The 25,615-nt window shown below is 35.7% G+C and overlaps 2 protein-coding genes across 3 annotated transcripts; one reads left to right on the forward strand and one right to left on the reverse strand.

The window, feature by feature from the left end:
- The first annotated feature begins 401 nt into the window (after positions 1–401).
- LOC145032269 (C3H4 type zinc finger protein (DUF23)) lies at positions 402–2,809 on the forward strand. The gene is made up of 2 exons (XM_078981020.1): positions 402–1,041; positions 1,125–2,809. Exons 1-2 carry the CDS (start codon positions 933–935, stop codon positions 2,663–2,665), a joined length of 1,650 nt encoding a protein of 549 aa, XP_078837146.1. The 5' UTR covers positions 402–932; the 3' UTR covers positions 2,666–2,809.
- Positions 2,810–10,993: 8,184 nt separating this feature from the next.
- LOC145032270 (serine/threonine protein phosphatase 2A 59 kDa regulatory subunit B' eta isoform-like) lies at positions 10,994–15,173 on the reverse strand. 2 transcript variants are annotated; one of them, XM_078981022.1, is made up of 4 exons: positions 14,955–15,173; positions 14,827–14,854; positions 13,109–14,573; positions 10,994–11,671 (listed from the first exon to the last, which is right to left on the reverse strand). In XM_078981022.1, the coding sequence occupies exons 3-4, from the start codon at positions 14,336–14,338 to the stop codon at positions 11,348–11,350; spliced, it is 1,554 nt and encodes a 517-aa protein (XP_078837148.1). In that variant the 5' UTR covers positions 14,339–14,573; positions 14,827–14,854; positions 14,955–15,173; the 3' UTR covers positions 10,994–11,347. The 2 variants fall into 2 exon arrangements, with proteins under 2 accessions (XP_078837148.1, XP_078837147.1); XM_078981021.1 differs by lacking the exon at positions 14,827–14,854.
- Positions 15,174–25,615: the final 10,442 nt, after the last annotated feature.

Consider the following 25,615-nt stretch of genomic DNA (forward strand, 5'->3'; position numbering starts at 1 on the left):
CGATAAGGGTGTCTGAAATCATATTAATATGAACAGAATATCGATTTTTTAAGAATGCATGAAATCAAATATAAGAATCGATCTATTAAGAAAGATTGAAATAAGAAATTAAAAAACAGAAATAAAAATAGAAATTAAAAAAGCAAAGGTTGCATAAAAATACCATAATCAATTTATTATGAATCAACTGATTTATTACCGTTGAAAAATCAGAATTCATTCATAGAGTCTCTTTTTTTTTTCCTGCTCAATCGGTATAACATAATATCTTATTTTTTATACTAACATATACATAAAAATAAGATCTATACCAACATAATAAGATATATAAAAATAAGACCTTGAAGGCCATAAACCATGGTTATGGTTCATTCTGCCTCACCTGCCCGTTGGCAGGGCAATTCTCCATGTCATGTGTCAGTACCAAATCCTAGACGTGTTTGATAAGATGAAGCTCATGTTCTCCGTGAATATTTTTGCAAAGGCCTTCCAAGCATCTTCTTGTTTAATAAATTTCGCAGCAATCTCAGCATTTGGCTTCCGCTTAACTTACGGGGTACTATTAGATATTTATATTATTATTATTATTGTTTTGTTATTAAGCGTAGCGATAATGTTTTAGAGTTGGGACTTTCCTTTTAGACTTTTTAAAGAAAAATCAATACAGGAGTATAGCTTCCATTTAATAAGTGGTTTCTTTTGTAAACAAAATCCAACTTGAACCACCCTTAGTGGCCGAACGCTATATAGTCCTTTCCTACTCAACATTGATATTGATTTTCGGTAGAACCTTCTACTTTTCTACAAAATTCAAGTTCTTGTGTTAAGCTACCTAATTAATTTAGTAGAACTTAATCTATTTGATCTATCTTTATGTGATTAATCTGTGATCGATTTCGGGTTTCCATGATACTTTTGGGAGGTTTAACGCCATGAAAGATCGCCGTAATCGTTGTCCTCTGTTCGTCATCTCTCGGTGCGCCTTAGCTCTACTCTTCTTATCTGGTTTTACTTTCTCCACTCATCGACTTTTTTTCACCGGTAAATAGCTTCTTTCATGATTCTTAGTAGCTTTATTTAGACTTTTTGTTGAAAATTGATCATGATTACAACTTTTGAAACAGAGAGGTATCATCCAAATTTGGTAGCTTCATGGATAACATCAACAACAGAAGCTATATCCACTGATTCAACGGCGGCGCGTGGTATATCCATTGGAGAAACGGTGCTGTTCCCAGACCAAGTAATGATTTTACTAAAATACCCTCCATCGAGTCCGCTGTTGACGCAACACGAAATCGACTGCGTTTATTCTTCTCCAAACTCATCCCGGAGATCCTCGCCGTTATCAATCGGCGGCGCATATCTCGATCATCAGGTTGTACGTTGTAAGCTTCCACCACGTGGCATGATCGCGTCCGTCAGTTTGAACCCCCACGAACTCCTCCCGTCGGGCCCCACACACGACTGGAAGTCGTTAGCATACGAAGCCATGATCGACCGCGACAACACCACCGTTGTGTTCGTGAAGGGACTCAATCTACGGCCAGGAAAACCGTCCAACGCCTCTAAGTTCCGGTGTGTGTACGGCTCTGATTTCTCCAACCCCAAGTTGCTGCTCCGATCAGAAGTTGTGTCAATAGCTCAAGAGATCGTACGGTGTAAAACTCCTTCGAGTCTTTTGAATGTCTCACTGAAGAACGACAACAGTAGTCCCATCAAAGTCTCGATCAAAATCAATGGAAAAGGTATTCTGGACTCCATTGCCCGACCCGACTTTCAAGCCTCACCCGACCCACCCGTTTCTATTCAACATCGGGTATGTGCATGCACCATGGTCCGGAACCAAGCCCGTTTCTTGCAAGAATGGATCATGTACCATGCCCGAATTGGAGTTGACCGTTGGCTCATATACGACAACAATAGTGATGATGATATAGAAAACATCATAGAATCATTAGTAAATCAAAATTACAAGATTACCCGGCATTTATGGCCTTGGATCAAGACTCAAGAAGCCGGGTTTGCCCATTGTGCGTTACGCGCCCAGGATTCGTGCGAATGGGTAGCATTTATCGACGTGGATGAGTTCTTATATTTGCCATCTGGGGTCCACTTAGAGACCCTAATTAGAAACCAAACTAGCAGACCTGAGGTAGCAGAGTTACGAATATCATGTCATAATTTTGGGCCATCCGGTTTGAAAAAGATCCCACCAGAAGGAGTCATGGTGGGATACAAATGTCGGTTGGGCCTACCCGAGAGGCACAAGAGCATAGTTCGACCCGAGAAACTGAACCCGTCATTGATCAACATGGTGCACCATTTTGATCTAAAGGATGGGTTCAAATACGTGAATGTGGATAGAAATTTGATGGTGATTAATCACTATAAGTTTCAAGTTTGGGAGGTGTTTAAGGAGAAGTTTTATAGGAGAGTGGCTACTTATGTTTCGGATTGGCAAGATGAGGAAAATGTCGGGTCTAAAGATAGAGCCCCGGGTTTGGGGACACGGGCGGTTGAGCCGGTTGACTGGACAAGTCGGTTTTGTGAGGTTAATGATTCGGGTTTGAGGAATTGGGTTTTAAAAAGGTTTAGTGACCCAAATACTGGGCTATTGCCATGGCAGAAATTAGAAGAAAGAGTTTTGGGGAAGGCTTTATAGTGTACAGTACACTTGATCTAATGGTATATAATTATGTAATGTGTATATATATATTGCCTTACTATATTTTGATTAACTACTATATACTGTCAAACTTGCTGCTCTTCATTCTATTGAACAGAAAAATATATTGGAATTTGGAAATTGTGTTTGTGATGACGATTTATTAAGGATTTTATTCTATAATCCATTTAGAAGCTAATGCGAAGTTTTGCTTCACGGACACCTTCTGAATAAGAACATAAAAAACAACATAACAGAGAGGCTAAACAAACATCACACGTTATCTTTGCATTCATCATGTGTTAAGATATTTGACCACGTAAATTTCCTATTAGTGCTCTTATCTAAACACCTAGAATTTATTAGTGCTGTTATCTAATTACCTAAAATGTTGAGAATTGGAACTTCGTTTTAGAATTACAAAATCAAATAGTTCAAAACGGTGAGTCGGTGACGAATCTAAGATTTTTTTTGTTTTTTTTTAATGATACTATCCTAAGCAGATACAATACCAAACATCAAATATAATTTTAAAAAATACAAATAAATATCTTATAAATATTCACAACAAAATTTTATATTTTGAAAATAATATATAAATGCATTGGTGCTGATACTATCTAATATATATTTCTCAATATTTTGATAATCATATAAGTTATATTTGATATAAATCTCAGCATTCTTTTTTCCTAACTGTTTTATGTAAATGCATTATAATCAAGGTTCTAAATGGCATGAGTACTGAGGCGTGACATGGCGGCAAGGTCAAGCTTCAAACTTAACGAGTCATGGCGTTTATCAAGACGTGATGTAAGGCGATGATTTTATATTAATTTAAAACTATATTACCACATAAATATAAATTTATATTAAATATAACTATTTTTTAGAAGTATTAAATCAATAACTAATAATAAAAATTTAACAAAAACCACAATACTTGTATCTCCGATTAGAAAAGACATAACAACAAGCAAAAAACCATGTCTCAAACGAAAAAACACGCGTCATAACATGCCATAACGCGTCACGGTGCGTCATATCACGTATTGCCACGCGCCACGCCTAACAACAAAGTTATGAGACTTTTCATAACGGCGAAGTCACGCCTCATGCGATGGCGCGCCTTTTAGAACACTGATTATAATTAAAACTGAACCAAAATGATGGTTTTGTATATAACTAAAACAACACTCCTATGTTATTAATTAACCTTTTTATGAAAGAGCATGTCATTATAAAATGTCAAAAATACAAGAAACGTTTTTGTATACATAATTTGCATCGATTGCAAGAACTGAAGGAAAATTAGACGGCGGGTCCCTTCCAACGTGTGTCATGTTTCCATTATTTATTTAGGGGCAACACTTTCGATCTTAAAAGTGACAAAATTTTATAAAAATGGAACAAAATCCATGCAAAGCCAACATAATGGTTGTCTTTTTAATGGTACAAACATCAATTTATGGCATCTGCATGAATGAAATGCAATTAAAAGCCACCTACTAATGGCAACAAGCTTTCGTAATAAAACAAACCACCCATACATCATGATGTGTGTATGTGATTTGATAGCATCATTTCAAAATAAAATAGATCAAAGAAAGTAGCTGTACAAACAAAATACGTTACGTTAAATCCCACAAATATATTCTAGTTAACTATTTTATACTGTTTTTGACTTTTTTGTTACTAATAAGAGTCGTGACCCCTAAGTGAGAATGTGAGATGTATTTCTTAACCCATATAGAACTGTCATCAGCACAAACTGTATCAAATTCATGAACACAAACTTTGGAGTCAATAATCAAGAACTGGCGCTTCAACGTTTACCTTTTTAAGCTCACATGCGTAAGGTGGGATTTTATTCGCACCTAGTTGAAAACCATTTTCAATGGTTAGATCTCAAAGTCCTTTTGTAATCATATTGTTATAATAATATAATTATGACTATTTTAATATTTTACTTAGTGACGTTTTTGTGTACTTTTGACATAACCATCTTTTATGTTTACTTTGTAGTTTAAACTATATATATATATATATATATATATATATATATATATATATATATATATATATATATATATATATATATATATATATATATATATATATATATATATATATATATATTCTCAACAAAAAGAATAGTAAACTTATCATTTTTTGGCAGAATTAATCCCTACACTTTGCTCCTTGTTTTTTATTTATTTTAATACTTTTGGTCCTTCCAATCAATATTTTTACATTTTTTAGGAACCTCTTAATATTTAAAGTTTGGCCACAAAATTTTAACGGTTTGACAAGTTTGATCCCTTTTTCTAAAAATTTGCTAATTAATACCCCTTTAATTCTTTAATCGTTTTGGCACTTCTGATCCTTGCAGTCAAAACTTTTACATTTTTTTAATAAAAACATGAAAAAAACGGTTCGGGTCAAATCTCGGGCTTTTCATTATTGCACTTTCTACGTCTGTCATATTTATCGATTTGGAAACAATATTGAAAGCTTTTGGCACCCGCATAGCGTGGGTAACATTTCTAGTATATATTAAAGTTCTTAAGAAAAGGAACAGTGAACTTGCCATTTTTTTGGCAGAATTGGTCCCTATATTATTGGGCTTCAAAGTTAGGAATAGTAAATTTGGATTTTTTTTGGCAACTTTACTCCTCATTCTTTACCCATTTTGACACTTTTGGTCCTTGTAATCAATATTTTTACACTTTTTAGGAACCTTTTAATATTTAAAGTTTGGCCACAAAACTTTAATGGTTTGACAACTTTGATCCCTTTTCTAAAAAGTTGCTAATTCCTATCCTTTTAATTCTTTAGCCATTTTAACACTTTCGGTCCTTGCAGTCAAAACTTTTATATTTATCGATTTGGAAACAATATTGAACTAAAGAGTGTTCTCTGATCAGTGTACGATGCAGAGGAGTTTTAGGTTTGAGTAGCTCTAATATTAAGTTTTGGAGCCTAGTGGTTAAACCGGGGCAAGGCTGGGGCCTCCGCCTCTGTCGAGAGATTCAGCAAGGTGCGCAGGAGATATGCGCAGCAGACTCCAGAGGTCAGAGTTGATTCGATCTTTGATCGAATTGTATTTTTCGTATGAGGAGAAGAGAATTTAGTGACTTGCGTGTCACTGGGCCGGAATATTTGTCAAAGGGAGGAAGTTGGTGTGATATCTTGGGTCATGATATGTGTGACCTTTGGAGGTTCAGTTGTGGGGTCAAAAGTTGATCTAGTGTTCAGTATCGAAGAGGGATATGAGAAAGGAGGTAGAGTTTACCTTGGTGATGTCTGAGGACACTACAGAGCAAGCGAACGATTCAGACGCTCGAGGACATACTTCGGGCATATATATAATAGATTTCGGAGAGAGTTGTGGCACGTATTTACCCTTGGCAGAGCTTTCCTGCAACAACAACCATCAGTTGAGCACCAGTGTGCCACCCTTTGAGCTGTTGTATGGGAGGAGGTGTCGTTAGATCGGTAGTCATTGAGCAGTGTGATTGCGGTGGTGGTATGGAATGACATCATGTTGGGATGACTGTTGAAGACGCGGAAGGGATTCCGTGGGTGTAGAGCCAAGAGTCTCAGGATGGATGCAGGGATGGAGTCTAGGACTCCCAGCTTGATTCTGATCAGGGAGTCGTGTGTGTAGTGGTGGTTTCCCCTGGGGATGTTGGAGATGTCGTCAGTGTGACTGGTTTTCCTAACTCGAGAGTGCGAGGACTGGTGCAGCATGTGCGTGTGATTGCAAAAAGAGGACTCGTGGGAGTTACTCTGAGATTGAAGAATGGGTCTTTCGGTCAGCATGGAATGGATAGAGTGGGATACGGATCAGGGATCCGGTGGTTCATGGTTTTCTAGCTCTTATGGGTCGAGTGATTGTTGAGATTTGGAGCAGTGATGCATCATGGGAAGTACTCAATTGTTGTGTGTGGATATCAGAGGGTAAATCCGGTGCCCGGGTTGAGACGGTGGTCAGGACACCGCAAGGAAAGAGAAAGTGAGTTCGAGTTTCGATGGGTATGCCTTGAGGAACCTGGTCCGGTTAAGGCCAGGTGGCGTGTTGTGGGAGTATTTTTGGAGATGAGTTGCCGTAGGCTTCGAGGACGAAGCCTAATTTATGTGGGGGAGAATTGTAACACCCCGAAATATCAAGAGTAGAGTTGAAGGGCTAAAAGTGTAAATCTTGAAGGGCAACTCGGCGAGTAGGGTCGCGACTTTGGTCGTGTGTCAATTGGCCTACTCGGCGAGTCCAAAGATGGACTCGGCGAGTAGGTGCTGAGTGGAGAAAACCCTAATTCTCGGGGTTGAGCCCTATATAAAGAACTTAACATCCATTCCCCTAGCCTCTTTATTTATCCTCAAGTCCAGAAACCCTTAGCATTCGTGTGTGTGTGGATCAAAGTGCATTTGGGAGCTTGAAGGGTATTTGTTAAAGAAATCTTGGGAGTTTGGAGGCTTGGAGCAAGGGGCTTTGCTTGGATTCGAGTTTCATTGCAGTTGGGGCGTTCTTTTGAGGTAATATCTCGTTCTTGGGCTGTTACTCATATGGATTCATCATTTTGGGGTTTATGGGGAGCTTATCTTGGGATGTTTTGGAGTTTGGAGGTTAGATCTGAGGTTGCTACCTCAGATCTGGAATGGGGAAGGTCTAGAGTGCATTAAAGTCCCTGTGTTTGAGTGCTTAGTGAAGCCATCATGTCCCAAACCCTAGCCCTAAAGTGTATAAGGCCTAGATCTCTTTGGATTCACGTAAAGTTTGCCACTTTACGTGATGGATGGGTTGTAGGAGGCTAGATCTATGTTTTGGATCAATTGCATGGCGTGGAATGCTTCTGTATGGATTCAGACCGGTGGTACTCGGCGAGTCACATGGGTAGACTCGACGAGTTGCTTGAAGATGAGCTGGAACTCGACGAGTTGGATGAACAACTCAACGAATAGGTTGAAGATAGCCTTAGACTCGGCGAGTCTTGTCGAAGAATCCCAATATTTTCTGGTTGAGTCGAGAATCGGTGAGTCAAGGGATGACTCGGTGAGTTAGGTGCGAGTGGACTCAGAGTTGTTGGACTCGGCGAGTCTCGGGGTGACTCGGCGATTCAGGTCGCGGATTGAGGGAAGTTCTGAGCTTGGGGACTCGGCGAGTCATCGGGTTGACTCGGTGAGTAGAGTCAGTCAGGGGTTGACTTTGACCGTTGTCCAGAGTTGACTAGTTTGACTTTGTAGTGTTAGTCAGCCAGGATCAAGGTGGTATTAAATAGAGATATGCTTGTGTTGTAGGAGGACGATAGCTCGGGAGATCGAGCGCTAGTGATTCTGAGATACGCGAGGTGAGTCTTCTCACTATACTTTACCTTGAGTAGGTAACCAGAGTTATGTGATAGAGTATTTGTATGCTATGTATGTTATGTGTTGTACTGCATTATTTCTATGTGATTTATGCTGTGCATGTTTACAGAGTTAGAACCGGAAGATTCACAGAGTTAGAACCTGAGGGTTCACAGAGTTTGGGTGCACGGACCCACAGAGTTATAGCCTCGAGTGGCTAATATGTGTTTTATGTGGTATTTTGGGGGACTCACTAAGCTTTGTGCTTATAGTGTTTGATGTTAATTGTTTCAGGTACTAGTGACGACCGTGGGAAGGCGCCGGCTTGATCAGTACACACGCACGGGATTTATGATTTTGAGATCCTGGGATTTTGTATTACTTGGATTGAACGATTGAAAATGGTTGTTTTCTGAATATTAAATGAATCATGTTTTATAAAAAATTGAAAAATTTGTTTTGAAATTTACGGTGTTACACCTTCGACCCGCGGCTACTGCAAAGGAAGACTCGCCTCAAACCGCTGATAATCCACTAACTACTCGGTCGTTGAACTGGATAACTTCGCACCAACTAACAATACATATAACCTTAATTAATAATTAACCCGATAACTCAAAATTTGAGGCCTAATCCATAATCCAACTTCCTAAAGGGTAAAAGACCATTTTACCCTTTTCTTACTTGTCCCAAAACCAAGATCCAACCCATTAGTACAAAAAGCCTAAATCTCTAAATGGCAATCTAAAGCCCAATATGGCTCAACTTCCTAATTGGGCCCAAAACCATCATGGGACCAATACTACGAAAGCCCACAGACTATTCATGGCCCGAAGTCAAAAGTCCAATGGCCCAACAAGGCACAAACCTCAAAAAGCCCAAAATACATACTGGGGAGAACCCCTCGCGTTCCAAAAGGGTACACCCCGCGTACACACCCCAAAAGCATAAGGTACAAGTCCATTACGCATAAAATCAACATTACGTTGAGCGTACACTTACATACGCCCAACCAGTGTTCTAAAAGGCGTGCCATGGCGTGAGGCGTGGCTTCGCCGTTACTAAAAGCTTCATAACATTGTTGTTAGGTGTGGCGCATGGCAATGTGTGATATAGCACATTATGGCTTGTTATGGTGTGTGTGTTTTCGTTCGAGATACATTTTTTTGCTCCGTATTATGTCTTTTCTAATCGGTGATACAAGTATTGTGTTTTTTTCTAACTTATTGTTATTAGCTATTGATATAACACTTCTAAAAAGTAGTTATATTTAATATAAATTTTTATTTATGTGGTAATATAATTATAAATTAATACAAAGTCATCGCCTTACATCACGCCTTGAAAACGTCATGGCTCGTTAAGCTTAAGGTTTGGCATTGCCGCCACGCCACGCCTCACGTCATTTAGAACCTTGCGCCCAACATACTGCTCAGGGGCCCAAAAATCTGAAATAAGCTCTTAGTGGTTGAGAGAATAACTTCCAAACTCATATATGGTCCTAATGAGATGTCTTAGCACGTAAAGTTGGCAACTTTACTCCCTTTTCATGGCTTAATGGGACCAAAACCTTAAAACAAACCACAATAAGCACCCAAACTCATGCATGGTCCAACACAACTCATCAAGATGACATTTTTATGAACAAGGGACCTCCTAGATGTCAAGATCGAGCATACTCAAAAGGATGACTCTAAGGACCAAAATAAATCCAAAATACTCCTTAAACTAGATCTAACAGCTAGAGTCATCAAGATAGAAACTTTATACCTCCAGAAGATAATTCAAGGTGCATAAAGGCTAGATCCAAGAGCTCCAAGCAATCCCACACTTTTCCAAGAAGCTCCTTCTTCTTCAAGGATCACCAAAATGCATGAAATATCACCAAAAGCTCAAAAACCACTCAAATGAGGGCTAAGGTTTCATTTCTAGGGTTTAGAGGGATGAAGGCTGAAGATAATAGGGTTTGGTGGTGAGGTAAGGAACTTAAATAAGGTCTAAGACCCTAAATTAGGGTTTGGGTCTGACTCGAGTACGTCCTGCGTAATTCTGGTACGCCCAACTTACTCCCTTAAGCATGTGCAATCATGTTGCTTAGTACGCCTAACATACACCAATGTACGCCTCGCGTGCTGGCCTTGACACTAGTATGCTCTGCGTACACTTATGTACGCCCAGTGTACTCGGTTTAACCCTAAAACCACCAAACTTCTGAAGGTCATAATTTCTTCGTTCTAAGTCCAATTTCGACGATCTTTATATCCAGTGAAAGGTAACAAAAAGCTCTACGCTTCTATCAACTCATCATTGCCTTAAAACTTTCCGAACAAAAATCCAATATTCATAAAAGCCCAAACTGACACTTTATCGAAATATCATTTGGCTCCAAAACACAAACCGAACACTCGGATCATCTGAAATATCTTACCCACACCTAAATGGGTCTAAATCTCTCTTTCCTAAAGGCCTTAAGCCTTATAACAATCGATATTCGAGCCACAACCCCTAACTAGGAAACAATTTGGAATGAGGCGTTACAAATTTTTATTGAAAACTAAAAACAAAAACTCAACTCTATTTTTTAAAATCATTTTCTTGAAAAATAAAAACCGTTTTTCATAACCAAACACACCCTACGCATATTTTATCTATTATCATATTATGTGGTTTGGTTAATTTGAAAGGCCTCTAACTCCTTGGTGTATAATAAAAAGAGATGTTCTCCCTTAAAGACAAAGGGATAATATTCAGTTAGTTACTTATAACTGGATTAAGCATATATCCGGTTCAAAAAAAAAATTAACACACATGTTAAAAAAAAAATTCTTAGGACGATTGAAAGATATTATATGGTTGTAATTGGAGGAGAAGAAAAGTCGTTAAAAAAAGTCCAATGCCTAACCAGTTGGAAATTAAAAGTGGGAATATATTTCCCACAACAGGAAACCAAAAACAGATAACGAAGTGAAACAAAGCAAAGGTTAAAAAGTAATATGATACACATTAAAAATAAAAAATAAAGGAGTACAATGATATTGATGAATTCAAGGAGATATATAGAGGGAGAAAAAAAAACAAGAAAAGTAAACAAATGGCTGAAAAATAAAAGCTTTTTTCTCGTCACCCTTTCGACAACAACAAAATGGGAGAAATTCAACCTCTAGGGACACCCGGTACCAAATATATAGATATAGATATAGATTCGCTGCATATACACATATTCTTGGCATTCAAATCATACCAACAGTGTGATTGCCAATTCCATTGTTCCCATCCATGATTGCGTGTTTGTGAAGTCTAACAAGTAAGAATAATAATGAATACGGTATTTTTCTAGCCAGGGGCAGTGGTGCCCATGGATCTGTTTGCAGCAACTTCTTCAAGGCGTTTCCATACGGCTTCGCGTTTGGAATTGGTCTCCTCCTTTCGGGATTCATCTTGTTGGAATTTCGACAGGCATTCTTCAAACAGTTGAGGGTCCGAATCAGAGAAGATTTTGCGCACATTTAAAGTCAGGCTCCGCACTGCCTGATTCCAGTGGCTTTTCGTGTTCCTTTCCAATGCCGGCAATATGATTGGGAGGATTACTTTCCGGTTCTGTTTTATTAGGTTCTCAATATGGTCATTGTTCCACAGAAACAATGCTCTTTCAGCCACCTACAACAACAAACATTCACCAATTCTTAATTTTTCAATAATCAATATCAATTCTACAATATCTACATACATACAAACAACAAGGCAAAGACTATCTTTTACACTCTTCATTTCCTTAACCTAAATTCTTACATATTCATTTCTTCTTCCTTAAGTCCCATGAATGTGGATCTTGAAATTAAATGAGAGCTTCATCTACCATATTCTCAGCTTTTTACAACATTTTACCCCACATGCTTCCTTTCTTGACTTAATACCCCAAAAACATTCATATCCACATATCATAATAATTAGATTCTCATTTACACAAGGGCTTTTTATGGTATTTCCTCTTCCTTAATCTCCAAGGTGCACCAACCCTGGCTAACATTCAAACGTAGGTAGATTGATGCTGCCACCATTTAGAAGTAGAATATTTCCTTTAGATTCAAAAGAGTAAATCTTTGTCAAGGATTTATAATGCAAAGGTCATGATGATGAACTCCTTTCCAAACTACAAAGTCCTTGACAATGTCTCATTCTTTAAGTACTTAGCAGAAACTAGTACCTCATGCCTCCTTCAACATCTTCAATACAAAACATATCTTTACCCACTCCACCAAAGAGCAGCATGTGTAGCGTTGTTGAGATACAACACTTTGGAGCTTAATTGATCTTTGTTATAGCTTTTGCTTTGTAGTGTAGTGTCCTGTATAAGCATTGGTTTGGGCTTTAGGAGCATCCACCCCATCAACCCTAAGTGAAAATTCCTTTATAGTAAGAAAAACCTTCTTTCAAACAGGCACAGCAACATTTGGCAAAAACCTTTTTCCAGTAGTTCCTTCAGCCTTCAACATGTATACCATCTCCTTTTGTGTTGCTGTTGCATATGCATCAATTCAAAAGTAGAAAGTCTTGGTTAATTGAATTGATTATTGCCTTTAAAAGATTAACTTTTGGCATTGAGCTAACAATCATATTCTTCAAGTGACCCTATGACAGATCTCCCAGTGTACTTCTTCTTAAGCATCAGCTCAAACAACTTGGCTCATAGTTTTTCTTTTCCTCTGATTATGCTTCTTGTTACTGCTTCAAGCTGCCTCTAATACCAATTTGTCACGGGGTTTCCGATTTCCCCAAATACCTATGAATCCTAGTCCTTCAACCTACCCCTCCCCTCACCTCCCTGCTTATAGTTTTCCTTCCAACAACATAACTCATAGTTTGAGGCCAAATTACATCAACAGCTAAGCTTACATATCCCTTGAATTTCCTATAAACTATTTATATGATGAAAATATCAAATTACCATTTTCCATTTTCTATTTATATGGTAAAGTAAGAAATGAAGATGCGATCCTCGGTGAATTTGAAGAAACAAAGAGGGCACCCACAAAATTAAGTATGGGAGAAAAATATAAAAAACCAATGAAGCAATGAAGCAATAAAAGTGATTACCTGAAAGTGTGAACTGCTCAAACAGTGAGAAATCTGGCGAAAAAGAGGCACCATACATCTTTGAAACTCAGGTGGCTGAGTGGCTTCTAGAACCTCCTCAAGCTCGCTCAAGAACATGACCTCCTTTGAACTGTTTGTAATTGGCCAATACTTCAACAAACCTCTAATAACAGTATCAGCAAGTTTGCAGTCTTTTTCAACGAATTGAGTGATGCAGTAAGATAACTGTTGATGGTACATCGGTATGCATTTGGGCTTGTGGAGGGGTATTAATGCCCTAACAAGAAAGAGCTTGTGCTCTTCCTTCAATGGCAAAGCAAAACCATTGATAATACTTCCTAGAATTTCTAGAAGCTCTGCAATTCCATTATGTTTTTCAGTTTCAAAAATGAACCGAAAGAATATGTTGTTGATTGCTTTCCTGATAAATGGACGATGCACCATGAACTTTCCATACATACGATGAAGTACAAATTTTAAGTACTCGCGTTCTCTTGGATCCTCAGAGTCAAACAAGTCAAGCCACCTCAAGATAAAAGTATGGTCAATATACCTTTTAGCCAGCTTTGCATCTGTCTCTGGTGATGCTACAAACCTTAGAAGGAACTCATACACTAGCTGCAAATGAGGCCATGCTGGATCCATGGAGGGTTCTTCTTCTTCCCCATCAAAAGTTTCTAATATTTTGTTATCACGAGGTTGTGGTGTGAGTCTTCTAAATATGTTTATAGACACCATCTTCACTATTTCTTGCATCACATTTTCTGAAAATTTCCCATTTGCAGAAGAAACATAATCAACAAGTTCAACCAGAGTCTGTCTTTTGACCTCCTTTTCTTTCAAAGTCTTTGTGGGGTCGGTGAAGTCAAACACAACACAACACAGATTCAACTTTTTGATGAACAAGTTTTGTTTCTCGGAGTTTGGAACATCTTTGAAGCTAGGTAAAGCTTCGTATGCATTGGAAATTGCTGGATTGCCATTCAACTTTGAATTTGGAGCATTATCAAGCTTATTAGTACCTTGAGTTAGGCCAGTATTTGAAGCAGATTGAAGATTTTGCCCATGACCAGATGTAGGATTTGAACTACCAGATCGACTATTTGCTACATCACTGTTGCCCCTTGAACTGGTTGATGCATTCGAAGATGAATTAGAGTTCCCTCCATCTCGATTTTCGGTTGACTTATGTGTCTTCCGTGGGATCCTATTGAGTATCTGTTTGATCATCACTTAAATGACAAACTGTAATGTTTTGCCTAGCCCAACAACAAAAACCGCTAAGAGATTGCTTAATGCTTCTTATAAATAACAAAAAGTGGTGTGATATCGCCTATGGAGAGCATCAAAGAACCACAAGCTCTTGAAACCAATTATAAGTCGGCTTCATGACAGCATCAGCATCAAAAAACACAGAAGATAGATTCTAAATATGACCTAGCCGAAGCTTGAAAACAGACTTCTCCTGCGAGAAAACAAATCCAAATATTAGGTGGGAAAAACAGATCCAATAATGCAGAAACCCTTGAAATCAAAGCTATCATACAATTCGTTAACCAAATTATTCGGAGTTTTTAGATGAAAGTTCAAATTCTGAACCCTATTTGAAATAAAATTGCAAGGGGAAAAGCGACATATGTCTTATTCCTTATCACAATTATTCAGAGCCCAGTCATTGAGATCAAAATACAACAAGATCTGGGCATGATCTACAATACCGGTATAGCATTCTTCTTCAAAGATCGCCTAAAATCAACAGGAACATATAAAGCGAAAAAACAACCAAGGAAATCAAATTGTGCAGGTCAAAAAGAAGAAATAGGGAGGTTGATGATATGATACTTACGTGAGGTTTGTTCTGGACAACAGATAACGGAGAATATCATCAAGAAAAAAGTCAAAAGAAGATAACTCGAAGGATCAGTGACGGAATTCTGAAAACGATCTGAATTGAGGAGAGAGGGATGAGAGAGAAAGAGAAAATGGGTTAACGCAATCGCTGGTTCTTGTCTAATGTGTTTGGTTCGGTAAGAAATTACAAGGATTTTTTTTTTTTTTGTTAATTGCTGTCAAATGCTCTTTTCTCTCTCCCCCTCTCCCTCTTATCAATTTTCTCGTTATGCATTTCTTGTAATATTTTAATTATATTGAAGTAGAATGGGATTAAAGATAAAATTATAAAAATATAATGATTTGTTTTGTTGAAATACAAATATATATAGAATGGATTATAATAGTTCATGCAATTATCTTGCTTATATGAAAACTCACTTCATTTATGCATGTCAACCAACATAATGAAATATAATAATTCATTCAATTATATTGTTTATTCTGTTATCTGATTTTATTCTTTTATATTTGGTTTTATATAACCAAATAGACTAGGTGGTGTTTGGTAGTAGGATGACAACAAAATCATGTGTATTATTACCAATACCAAAAAAAAAAGGCCAATAGAAGAAGAAATTAAGGAGGGGGTTGCAAGTATTATTTTGTTTCTATTGTAAAGGCAAAAATGAAATGGGATGCATAGGGATATGGAAATTCCAAGTATTTTTATGTGATTTATTAGAGTAAAATTGGTGAGACGACAGACGCTTTAATTCGAGTATGGAACTTTGAATGGTATGTATGTAAAATACCCAAATTTGATCAAAGTTGAATTTTACTTGCATTTTTATTTGAAGTGTAGGGATGATACGACACCTAAACTTTTATTAAGCATGTGGTCTTGAATGTAATTGATAAATATAGAACCTATGTGTATTTTTTATGCATTAATATGAAGAACCCATATATTTGTGGCGGAAATGATTGTACATCATCATAATTGGGGTAATGGGACATTTAAGGATGACAAATTAGGAGATATATGTGAATGGAAGTTAGGCTCCCAAACAATATGATAATTCCAGAATGATGATTATTATAACAATTATAACAAGTAAAGTTGAACAGTTTTGTAAGTAGGTGTGAGAAAGTATGATGTCTAATTAGGCAAAGTGACAATAATGAGGATTGAAGGTGAAATTCTTGATTATACGTATTTATGGTGTGAGACAACTTTAAAGTAACATAAAATGACGCATGAAAGATGTTTATATGATAAGATATAATTTAATAATGATCAATTACTTGAATACATATTTTGGCAAAGTACATTAATATAATAAGAAAGTCTAAATGTGAGGATTCATGGTTTGTGGTATGTGTAGAATGTCCCTGATGTTGATGAGAACAGGTTACATGAATAGTGTGAGTATACTAGAAGTATTTTTATATGGTAGATTTGAGTAACATAAAGATATATACTTAACTTGAAAATTTTAGGCAAAAAAGTTAAATATGTAGGCAATATGATATAACATTTTCATATCCATATAAATCATATTGATCATCTCATGTTGTATGTAAAATATGTGAAATAAGAGGTTTGGTTTATGGTACATAAGAAGGTCAATGAAAATGGGAGAAAATTAAAGTATATTGCTTTTTATAGATTATGCATAATATGAAAAGGACCATTAAGGATGTCTTGGATGTTGATGGAGTGTGATATGGGGAAATACTTATATACTTCTCAAATAAATGTTAAGATCTTGGGAGATGTCAATTATATATATATATATATATATATATATATATATATGTGTGTGTGTGTGTGTGTGTGTTAGAATAAAGGTGATCAAGTATATATATATATATATATATATATATATATATATATATATATATATATATATATGTTAGATGTATACATTATGAAAGTATACAAGTAGTCAATACATGGATTCATTGGAGAAGTGATATTTTGCTTTTGTACATGAGAGATTTTGAAGGTCTAGATGTTCTTAAATGTTGTTTATAATATGAATAAAAGTGGTGGTTTTATTTCGACCTAAAGGTGCAAAAGATGGTCAAAACAAGCAAATACATACATACATACATACATACACACACACACACACACACATATATATATATATATATGTGTGTGTGTGTGTGTGTATTTGTGTGTACGTGTGTGCATGTGTTACAATAAAGGTGATCAAGTATATATATGTTAGAATGTATACATTATGAAAGGGGGAATCAATTTGTGCCTTGGACACGTCGGCCAAGATTGCTAAGGAGTATCTATATGTTTTGGGTTGGGGACCATTGGGGTCCGAGTGGAGTCAGACCTGTGTAGCTCTATGCGGGAGGGACCCGTAGGCGAGGCCCGTGTGAATATGGCAATAAAGGTGGGATTGGTAGAGATCGTTGGGTCAAGGTTTTGGGATCTTGAGTTGCAGAATCAAGTGGATGGTCAGTATGTGACACGGAGGGGTTTTAGCCAGGTGGCCTTGTTAATCAGACTCTTGGGAACATGGTGGCTGGACCAAGTGCGAGACTAGTAGTCTTGGTGATGGTGGGGAACCTTTATATCTCGGACTAGCAAGGGGTTGTCGTTATCAGAAGGTCTTAGGTGAAATGCAAGTGCAGATCTATGGATCTCAGGTTATGAGTTGAGTATCGGGTTAGTTTCTAGGAAAGATATCGGGTTGGGTATTCTGAGTGTTTTGTGCAGGATTTTCATTTCAATGGAATAAGGATTAGGGTATGTATATGTATAGGGCATCAATCAAAGGGTTTAAGGGTTATGAATGGATTTAGTTTTGATGATAAACCAAGCTCTTGTGATTATGTGACTAAGGATTCGTTCATCATCGGGTTGTAAAGCCATGCGAGAGTTGGTTTCGGTTGCCTTGGGGAAGGTTGTTGTATGATCGAGGTTGTGGCCATTTGCTCAGGTTGTTTGGCATGTCGGGAATGGTAAGGAATGATTTTGAGGACGAAATCTAATTTAAGTGGGGGAGAGTTGTAACACCCTATTTCGAATCGTTTATTTTGGAGTAGTGATCAGGGATTGGGTTTTATTGGGCTTGGGATGCTCACTTTACGTCCCTAAAGCATCTAATATAAGGGATCTAGCCTAAGGATTTTCATCGGGGTGGACACTACTGCAAAGGGGGTTCCTCAACAATAATTGTCCGTATGGCAACCATGAGGGGGATGGAGTACACCGGTGAACACATCATTCACAAACACCTACAGGTTGCGAGCCTGCTAGCATTCCACTAGACTGTCTAGAATAGTTTGTGGTCGTTATCTATACTCCGCTAGATGACTGGATCATCGTCAATATTGAGGTCTCTTATCATTTTATCGCACATCGTCTATTTCATCTACCCATGTTTTACCCTAACATTTTTGTAGATATAAAATACATATACAGTTTAAATCAATTAAAACTTGTATAAAAATGTTCACCCAGCATAGATATCAAGTAAACAGATAATATGCACTCATAGCACATAATTAATATAAAATATTTCATATCTATGTGTAAGATGAAAGTAACTATGCACTCACTTGTTAAAGTGATGATTCCAAACTCGGGTAGCACTTCGTTTCTAACAATTCTATTTTCCTTCAACGAAACCTAGCATTATTATCGTTAAGTTTTAGTCTAATCTTTATTGCGACTAATTATTAGTCTAGATTCATCATTAACTCAACGTCTACTTCATGATCTATCAAGTAATGAAAAACCAGGTAGGATCATATCATAGGTAGAGTCCATTTTCCGTTTGGTATACGAAGTATACTGTTTGAAAATCTCACTTTAAACACCTCACTAAATCACAACCTAGACATCATCCTCGTAAGTAGATCAATTAGTATAACGACTTTGAATCACTGATAAATCTTATTTTTAGGTACATAATAACGATATTATATTTAAATATAAGTTATATTTAAAGTAGGGAATGAGTATCTCACTTACAACGGGTTTTGCTAAAAACCGGGCTCCGCTGGAGCAAAGCTTCTGAGCCGAAAAGATCTTTTTCTCGGAGCCGTCGGGCGCTCCAGAGCTTTCTTCTAGCGTTAGGGGAGTTTCCTACAGCTTTAATGGGGGGGGGGGGGGGGAGGTTTAGAGAGAAGTTAGAGGGTGAAAGAGAAAGGTGGATGTGTGAAGAAATGAGAGTTGAAGGGGTTCTATTTATAGGCTGAAATATGGATCAAGTTGTTGCCACATGTCACCATCTGGTGGCAAGACTTGGAGAGAAAGCAATGGCCCAGATTCAACCACGTCACCCCCTTCGCAGTAGCACCCTGCCTACTTCTATACCCTGTAACTTTGCATAAGAGCTCCTTTTTCGACATTCTTTATATCCACACGTAGGTGGAGACATAATCTACAATTTTCGTTTAGACCCCGTCGGCTAATTCTCGATCGATTTTAAATTAAACAGTATGAGAATATTACACTGTTAACGATCGTGTAAAATTAATAACTTCTACATACGGACTCTGTTTTCAACTGTCTTTTTATCGTTGATCTCCTATTAATGATAAATTCAATTCTCATTTAGGTTGTATCGGCTAAAAATCGTTCGATCTGAAATTCGAATTCCAGGTTGTATACTACTATTGTGAAATCTTAGAGAAATAATAACTACCTCATATGAAGTCAGATTTTGACGTTCTTTTTATTCACGCTATCAGTTTAACGTATACTACAACTTTCATTTAGATATATAAGGCTAAAAAATAGTTTATCAAAAATTCTTTTTTTTTTTTACAATTCCCGGTGTCGTGCCGGTTTTGCCGTAATACTTCGACGGGTAATAACTTATTCGTTATAACTCGGATTTCAGTGTTCTTTATATTTCTGGAATCCATGTCACGGCCACTACCACTTCTTCATAGATATTGGGTTTATCTACACTTTTATTTTTGACGCTTAATTTCACTCTTAATTTATTATATTTTATGAATAAGTATAATGCACATAAAAATTACATAATTCACATAATATTCAAGTAATTCCTCTTTATTACTTTAAAATGGGTTACAATGGTTCACCCTAACTATTACAGCATCACATTAATGCTTAGCCTAGAAACATGGGCTTTACACCACCTAACATATATAACAGACGTGCAAGAGTCACAAAAACAATCTAGCATTCTACATAGTATAGTGAGAGAGCTCACGATATAAATTAAAGTAGACTACACCACAACTCGAAAGGTCGTAAGGTTGATGCTACACACCACCTAATGTAAAACAAAAGGTCAAGCCTTAGTTTATTTTCTAAATCTATCAAACTGACCAAAAGCCAACTTGGTCAAAAAGTCTACGATCAAAATCAACTCTGCAAACCACCGGGTCGTGGCAAGGTCTAGGCCATGTCATGGTCTTCTCAATCCAAATCGTGATGGATAAGCCCACCATGCATTGGTCATTCCCTGACCATGTTGTGGTTACGCTAGCATACTCATCATTCTAATAAGTCCTTAATCCATCAAGTCATCCACTCAAACTTTCTAGAAGGTTTGTTTGCATCCAAAAGGCCCATAAAAATCCTAACTTTATGAATATGCATGTCGCATGCAAGTCCTTTACCATGCTAGGTCAAGAATGATAAAAATGTGACCTTTATCTCATGCATAGCTCCAAATCCATCCCAAGCTCTAAATCTACAAGGCGAAACACTTTAAGGGCATCCAAGGTAGATAAGGATGCAAGCTTTATTTGGAGTTCTTCTTTAAACTCCAACCACCACCATAAAAGGGAAATAAAATCCATAGAAAACTAGATCTAAGAAGATTAAGCTACAAAGTAGAGAACTTGAACACTTATAGAGTTTCAAGAGGTGTATAACTTGTCGGATCTCTTCTGTAATGCACACACAAGCTCCAATGAACAATATCCTTCCTTTAAAACACCCAAAATGGCACACTTTAACCACAAATAAATGTAGAAAAGGAAAAAGAGGCTAGGGATTTGATTTTGGAGTGATGGAGGCTGAGGGTGGAAGGAACCTTGGCCATTACATTCTTTCAATAGGGTCCAAGGCCCAAGATCTAGGGTTTTGAACCTTATCTACCACCGCACCATGGCAAGGGGCTAACCATGATGTGGTCTTTAAATGACCACCGCGTCGTGGCCCAATCCCCACCACGTCGTGGTGACGAGGAAAATCCCAAACAAAAACATTGTAAAAGCACAATTAGTGGTGCACATAAAAATTGGATCCTCAAAATGAAACCAATCCGATCTGAAAACCGGTTTCGGTCAAAACCAGTTTTGACCAAACTGGATTGGATTAAACCGGTGACCAAATTCAAACCGGTTTGACTTTTCGGACTCGAAATCGAATTTACCCTGGATCACAAACCGGATTTTACAAAAAACGATTCTTAAACCGTCGAATAATCTGGTAAAACCTAAAAAAAACAGGATCAAACCGATTTCAAATTGGATTCGGATTGTTGACCAGATTCGGATCGGATTTTGACAGGGTCCAAATTGGATTTGACCGGATCGGATTGTTGATCGGATCGGATCGGATCGGATCTTGGGTTTGTGCATCTCTAAGCACAATAACTTATACAGGAAAATCGGTTGTTACAAAGTTTATGTTACTAGCTTGAAGAATAATTCATTTCAAGGGATTCAATATGGTGTACAAGAAGAAGAAGTAGAAATATGACCTAAGGTTTTATAACTGGTTATTATTTTAGGTGATTGATGCTTAGGATGCATGTGAGTTAGGGAGATATAATGTTACATGTTGGTAACCAACTCTGTTAATGAAATAACAAAGAATATGTTAAAGTTGACTTTGTTTTAAAAAAAAATAAGTCTAAAACATATATATATATATATATATACACACACACACACACACACGGTCTTTTATGAGGAAAAAAATGCAATTTGCATGTTGGCATAGTTGTTAAACTGTACGAACAGAACCATTTGTAACCTAACATGAGACATCTTACGGTGTGAATCAATTTAGATCTGACTAGGTTAAAATTTCTATTTCACTATATTACTCGTGCTGAGTCGAGTTAACGTGTGACTCGGAAAAGTCATATATCTCCTGAGTAATATTATGATCCAGCAGGTAATCAGGTTATCTAAAGGTTAATAATTTGTTGTTGGGTTTAAGAAATCAAATCAATACTATCTTAAAAAAATAGATATGAGAGAGAGATCTTGTTCATTCTTCTCTTTTATTTTTTTTCTTTTGATTTCCATTTTTTGTTTGTTGAGTTTATATATATATTTTTTGTGTGTATAAGAAAAGATTTTGATATCTTTTTGTTGGGAAGCCAAAAAGGAGGAAAGGTCTTCCAAGTGGTGGTTCTAAAGATTAAAAGTTGTACATTTGTGTTTTTATAGGTTTTTTTCTTTACTTTCTTATTGTTCTTTTATTTCTTTAAGCATGACATTTGTGTCAACCAAAAATTAGAAGGTTATACGCTTTGTACTCTCACCTTCATTCTCCATGTAGTCCTCACTAAAATAGTAGTTATACATTTAAATCTTTAGTCTTATGATTCTAACACTATAGTTCTGTTGTTATTTCCTTTTTTACTTAATTTCTATTTATTTGATATTCGGTCTTTCATTATTTGCTTTTTTACTTATTTTTTAGTTATTGATATTGGGTTAATATTATAAAAGCTTTAAAATTTTAACGCGTAATTAGAAAAAACTCTAATATTTTTTTTATTATTGATGTTCCCATAACTTTCTCGTCCACTTAACGAGTTTCATGATTAAGTTTGTTAACTTTTTTGCAAAAGTAATCCTAAAAAGTTCAAATTTAATCCGTGAGGTTTGAAAAAAATTACATCACATGGTTTTTTAACTTTATTTTTCGTTTTTTGTATACTTTATTTATTTTCGGTTTTTTTATAAATAAATGTACATTTGTTTATTTTCTTTGTATATATATACTTTATTTATTTTTATTTTTTAACTTTATTTTTCAACAATTTTTTAAACCTTTTTACCTTTTGTTTTCTATTTTTTAGTGTATATATATATATATATAGTATATTAAAGTTTTTTTTTAAGGTTTTTCCATATTTCTTTTCGTATTATATTTTATTTTTCACCTTTTTACGAAAAAACGAACTTGAATTCAATATAAATTACTATAACAAGTTTTTTTTATAAAGATCAACTATTATTTTTTTTGTTTTTTTAGTCTATTATCAAATTAAAAAATATTATCTTGAATTTAATCTATTGATATTACATATAGAAATATGATTTAATTTACAAGTTATATAACACATTGAAACACTAATTCTTAGTAAACAAACTATATTTTTTTAATTTTTATTTTTTCGTAACATAAATATAATAGCACTAAAGAAAAAAAAGAAAATAAGTTGGACCGAAATTACAAATATAAACATAACTACTTTATTTACTTGAATAAAAATAAAAAACAATTACAAAAACTATAAATTATCAAAATTGTAATATACTCTAATATATTAATACATTTTATATTTTTTGCAAAATGTCAATAAAAAGATAATGATACAAAAAAACAAAAAAAATAATTGGAAAACAAATAAGAAAAAAAAAATAAAAAGATGAGAAAAATAAAATATAATACAAAAAGAAATATGAAAAAACCTAAAAAAAAAACTCTAATATACTCTCTCTCTCTCTCTCTCTCTCTCTCTCTCTCTCTATATATATATATATATATATATATATATATATATATATATATATATATATATATATATTTATATATACTAAAAAATGGAAAACAAAAGGTACAAAAGTTTAAAAAAAATTGTTGAAAAATAAAGTTAAAAAATGAAAATAAATAATATATATATATATAAAGAAAATAAAAAATTTACATATATTTATAAAAAAAAAACCGAAAATAAATAAAGTACAAAAAAAACGAAAAATAAAGTTAAAAAACCATGTGGTGTAATTTTTTTCAAACCTCAGGGATTAAATTTGAGTTTTTTAGGATTGATTTTGCAAAAAAATTAACCAACTTAACCATGAAACTCGTTAAGTGGGCTAGAGTGATAATTCTGCGAGAAAGTTGTGGCCATAACAATAATAAAAAATATATGAGGGCTTTTTCCAATTACGCGTTAAAAATTTAGAACTTTTATAATATTAATCCTATTGATATTTAATTGCTACATATGTCTTTTTTATATTGTGAGTATGAATCCTAACTAGCGAATTTGTAACATATTATATGCTTAAATAGTTGATGTATATTTTGTTTATACATGTATATAATATTTTGTGTATAAATTTTACTGTCATGAGTCGTGACTCTTATGAGTTGGATTATGAGTTAAGCCACGATTAAAAAAACAAAGGATTATAAGTCACAAGTCAAATTACAAGTTGATAACTATTCGTGTTGGTAACCGGTTCTGTGACTAAAATAAAAAATAATAAATAAATTGGGTCTTTTTTGGGAAAAAAAGACAATATATAAAGTTGGAGGGAACCGTAAAACTCATAAAACATTAATACAGGTTTTTTTAGTTTTTTTTATATCATGTAGGCTTAGCATGTTTTAATAAAAAAAATAGCATGTTTTAAAAAAAAATAGAAAATGATAGTGTATTAATTTAATAAATATAAAAAAAAGAGAGAACAATAGCCAAAAACCAATCAAAAACCACTAATCCACCCTCTCTTGCCTCTCTCCTCTCGTTAGCCGGCCGACGAATGCTCTTAGCGAGCCCCCTTAGTGCAAGCAGGGAGCGGTGTTTGGTGAGCCTAGCAAGGCTTGGCGAGCCCCTCTTAGCCTAAGGTAAAAAAAATTAAAATAGAAAAAGTGAAAAGCTGAAAGAACATGTACTTATGCAGATTTATGGAGTACATGTGGAACTTGCTTAACAATTGCATGCCAAAAGACTTTTACCTAAGGTTCTAAAAAGTTTGTCAGGACTCAACCATGACGCGCAATGACTCTAAAACTTGTACATGCCACAAAGTTTTACCGAAACGCCGCCTTAACTCATATATGTGTATAAAAATGAATAATAATTGAAAATACATATAAAAATATTAATTATATACAAAGTTGTTGTCTTATACCATGCCTTACAAACGATATGACTTGCTAAAGCTCGCCAAAGCTTGAGGTTTGACATTACCATAAAGTCACGTCTTACGTCATTTAGAATCTTGCTTTTACCTAATGGCAAACGCCATCATATTTTTGGAAACACCCTCTCTACCATAGATGAAGGTAAAACTATTTACGTTTCACTCCTTACCCACGCACCAGCTTATGCAACAAAAAATTTTGTTCACAATTGCTCTACATTTTTTTTTGGACAGCAGATCAGTTGGTTAGTATGTTAATATAGTCCTTAGTTAGAATCTACATACCCAAGTTCAAACTTGGGGCTTCAACTCCAAGAGGTATTACACTCTACATTGTCTCAAAACTTCACAATTCAAAGATTTTGTAAAGCACTTCCAAAATCAATGGTTAGGTACAGTTTTTAGGTAAAGACTTACAAGCGTCAACCAATTAAAATACAAAAAATGACAAGTGGAAGTGGAAACCAAGCACAAAAAGGCATAAATTCACTCCCATGCACTCTCTAAATCATACAAATCATACATAATGGGCAAGGGAAACAA

This window comes from Lactuca saligna, chromosome 2, assembly GCF_052625555.1.
Source record: "Lactuca saligna cultivar CGN05327 chromosome 2, ASM5262555v1, whole genome shotgun sequence".
NCBI lineage: Eukaryota > Viridiplantae > Streptophyta > Magnoliopsida > Asterales > Asteraceae > Lactuca > Lactuca saligna.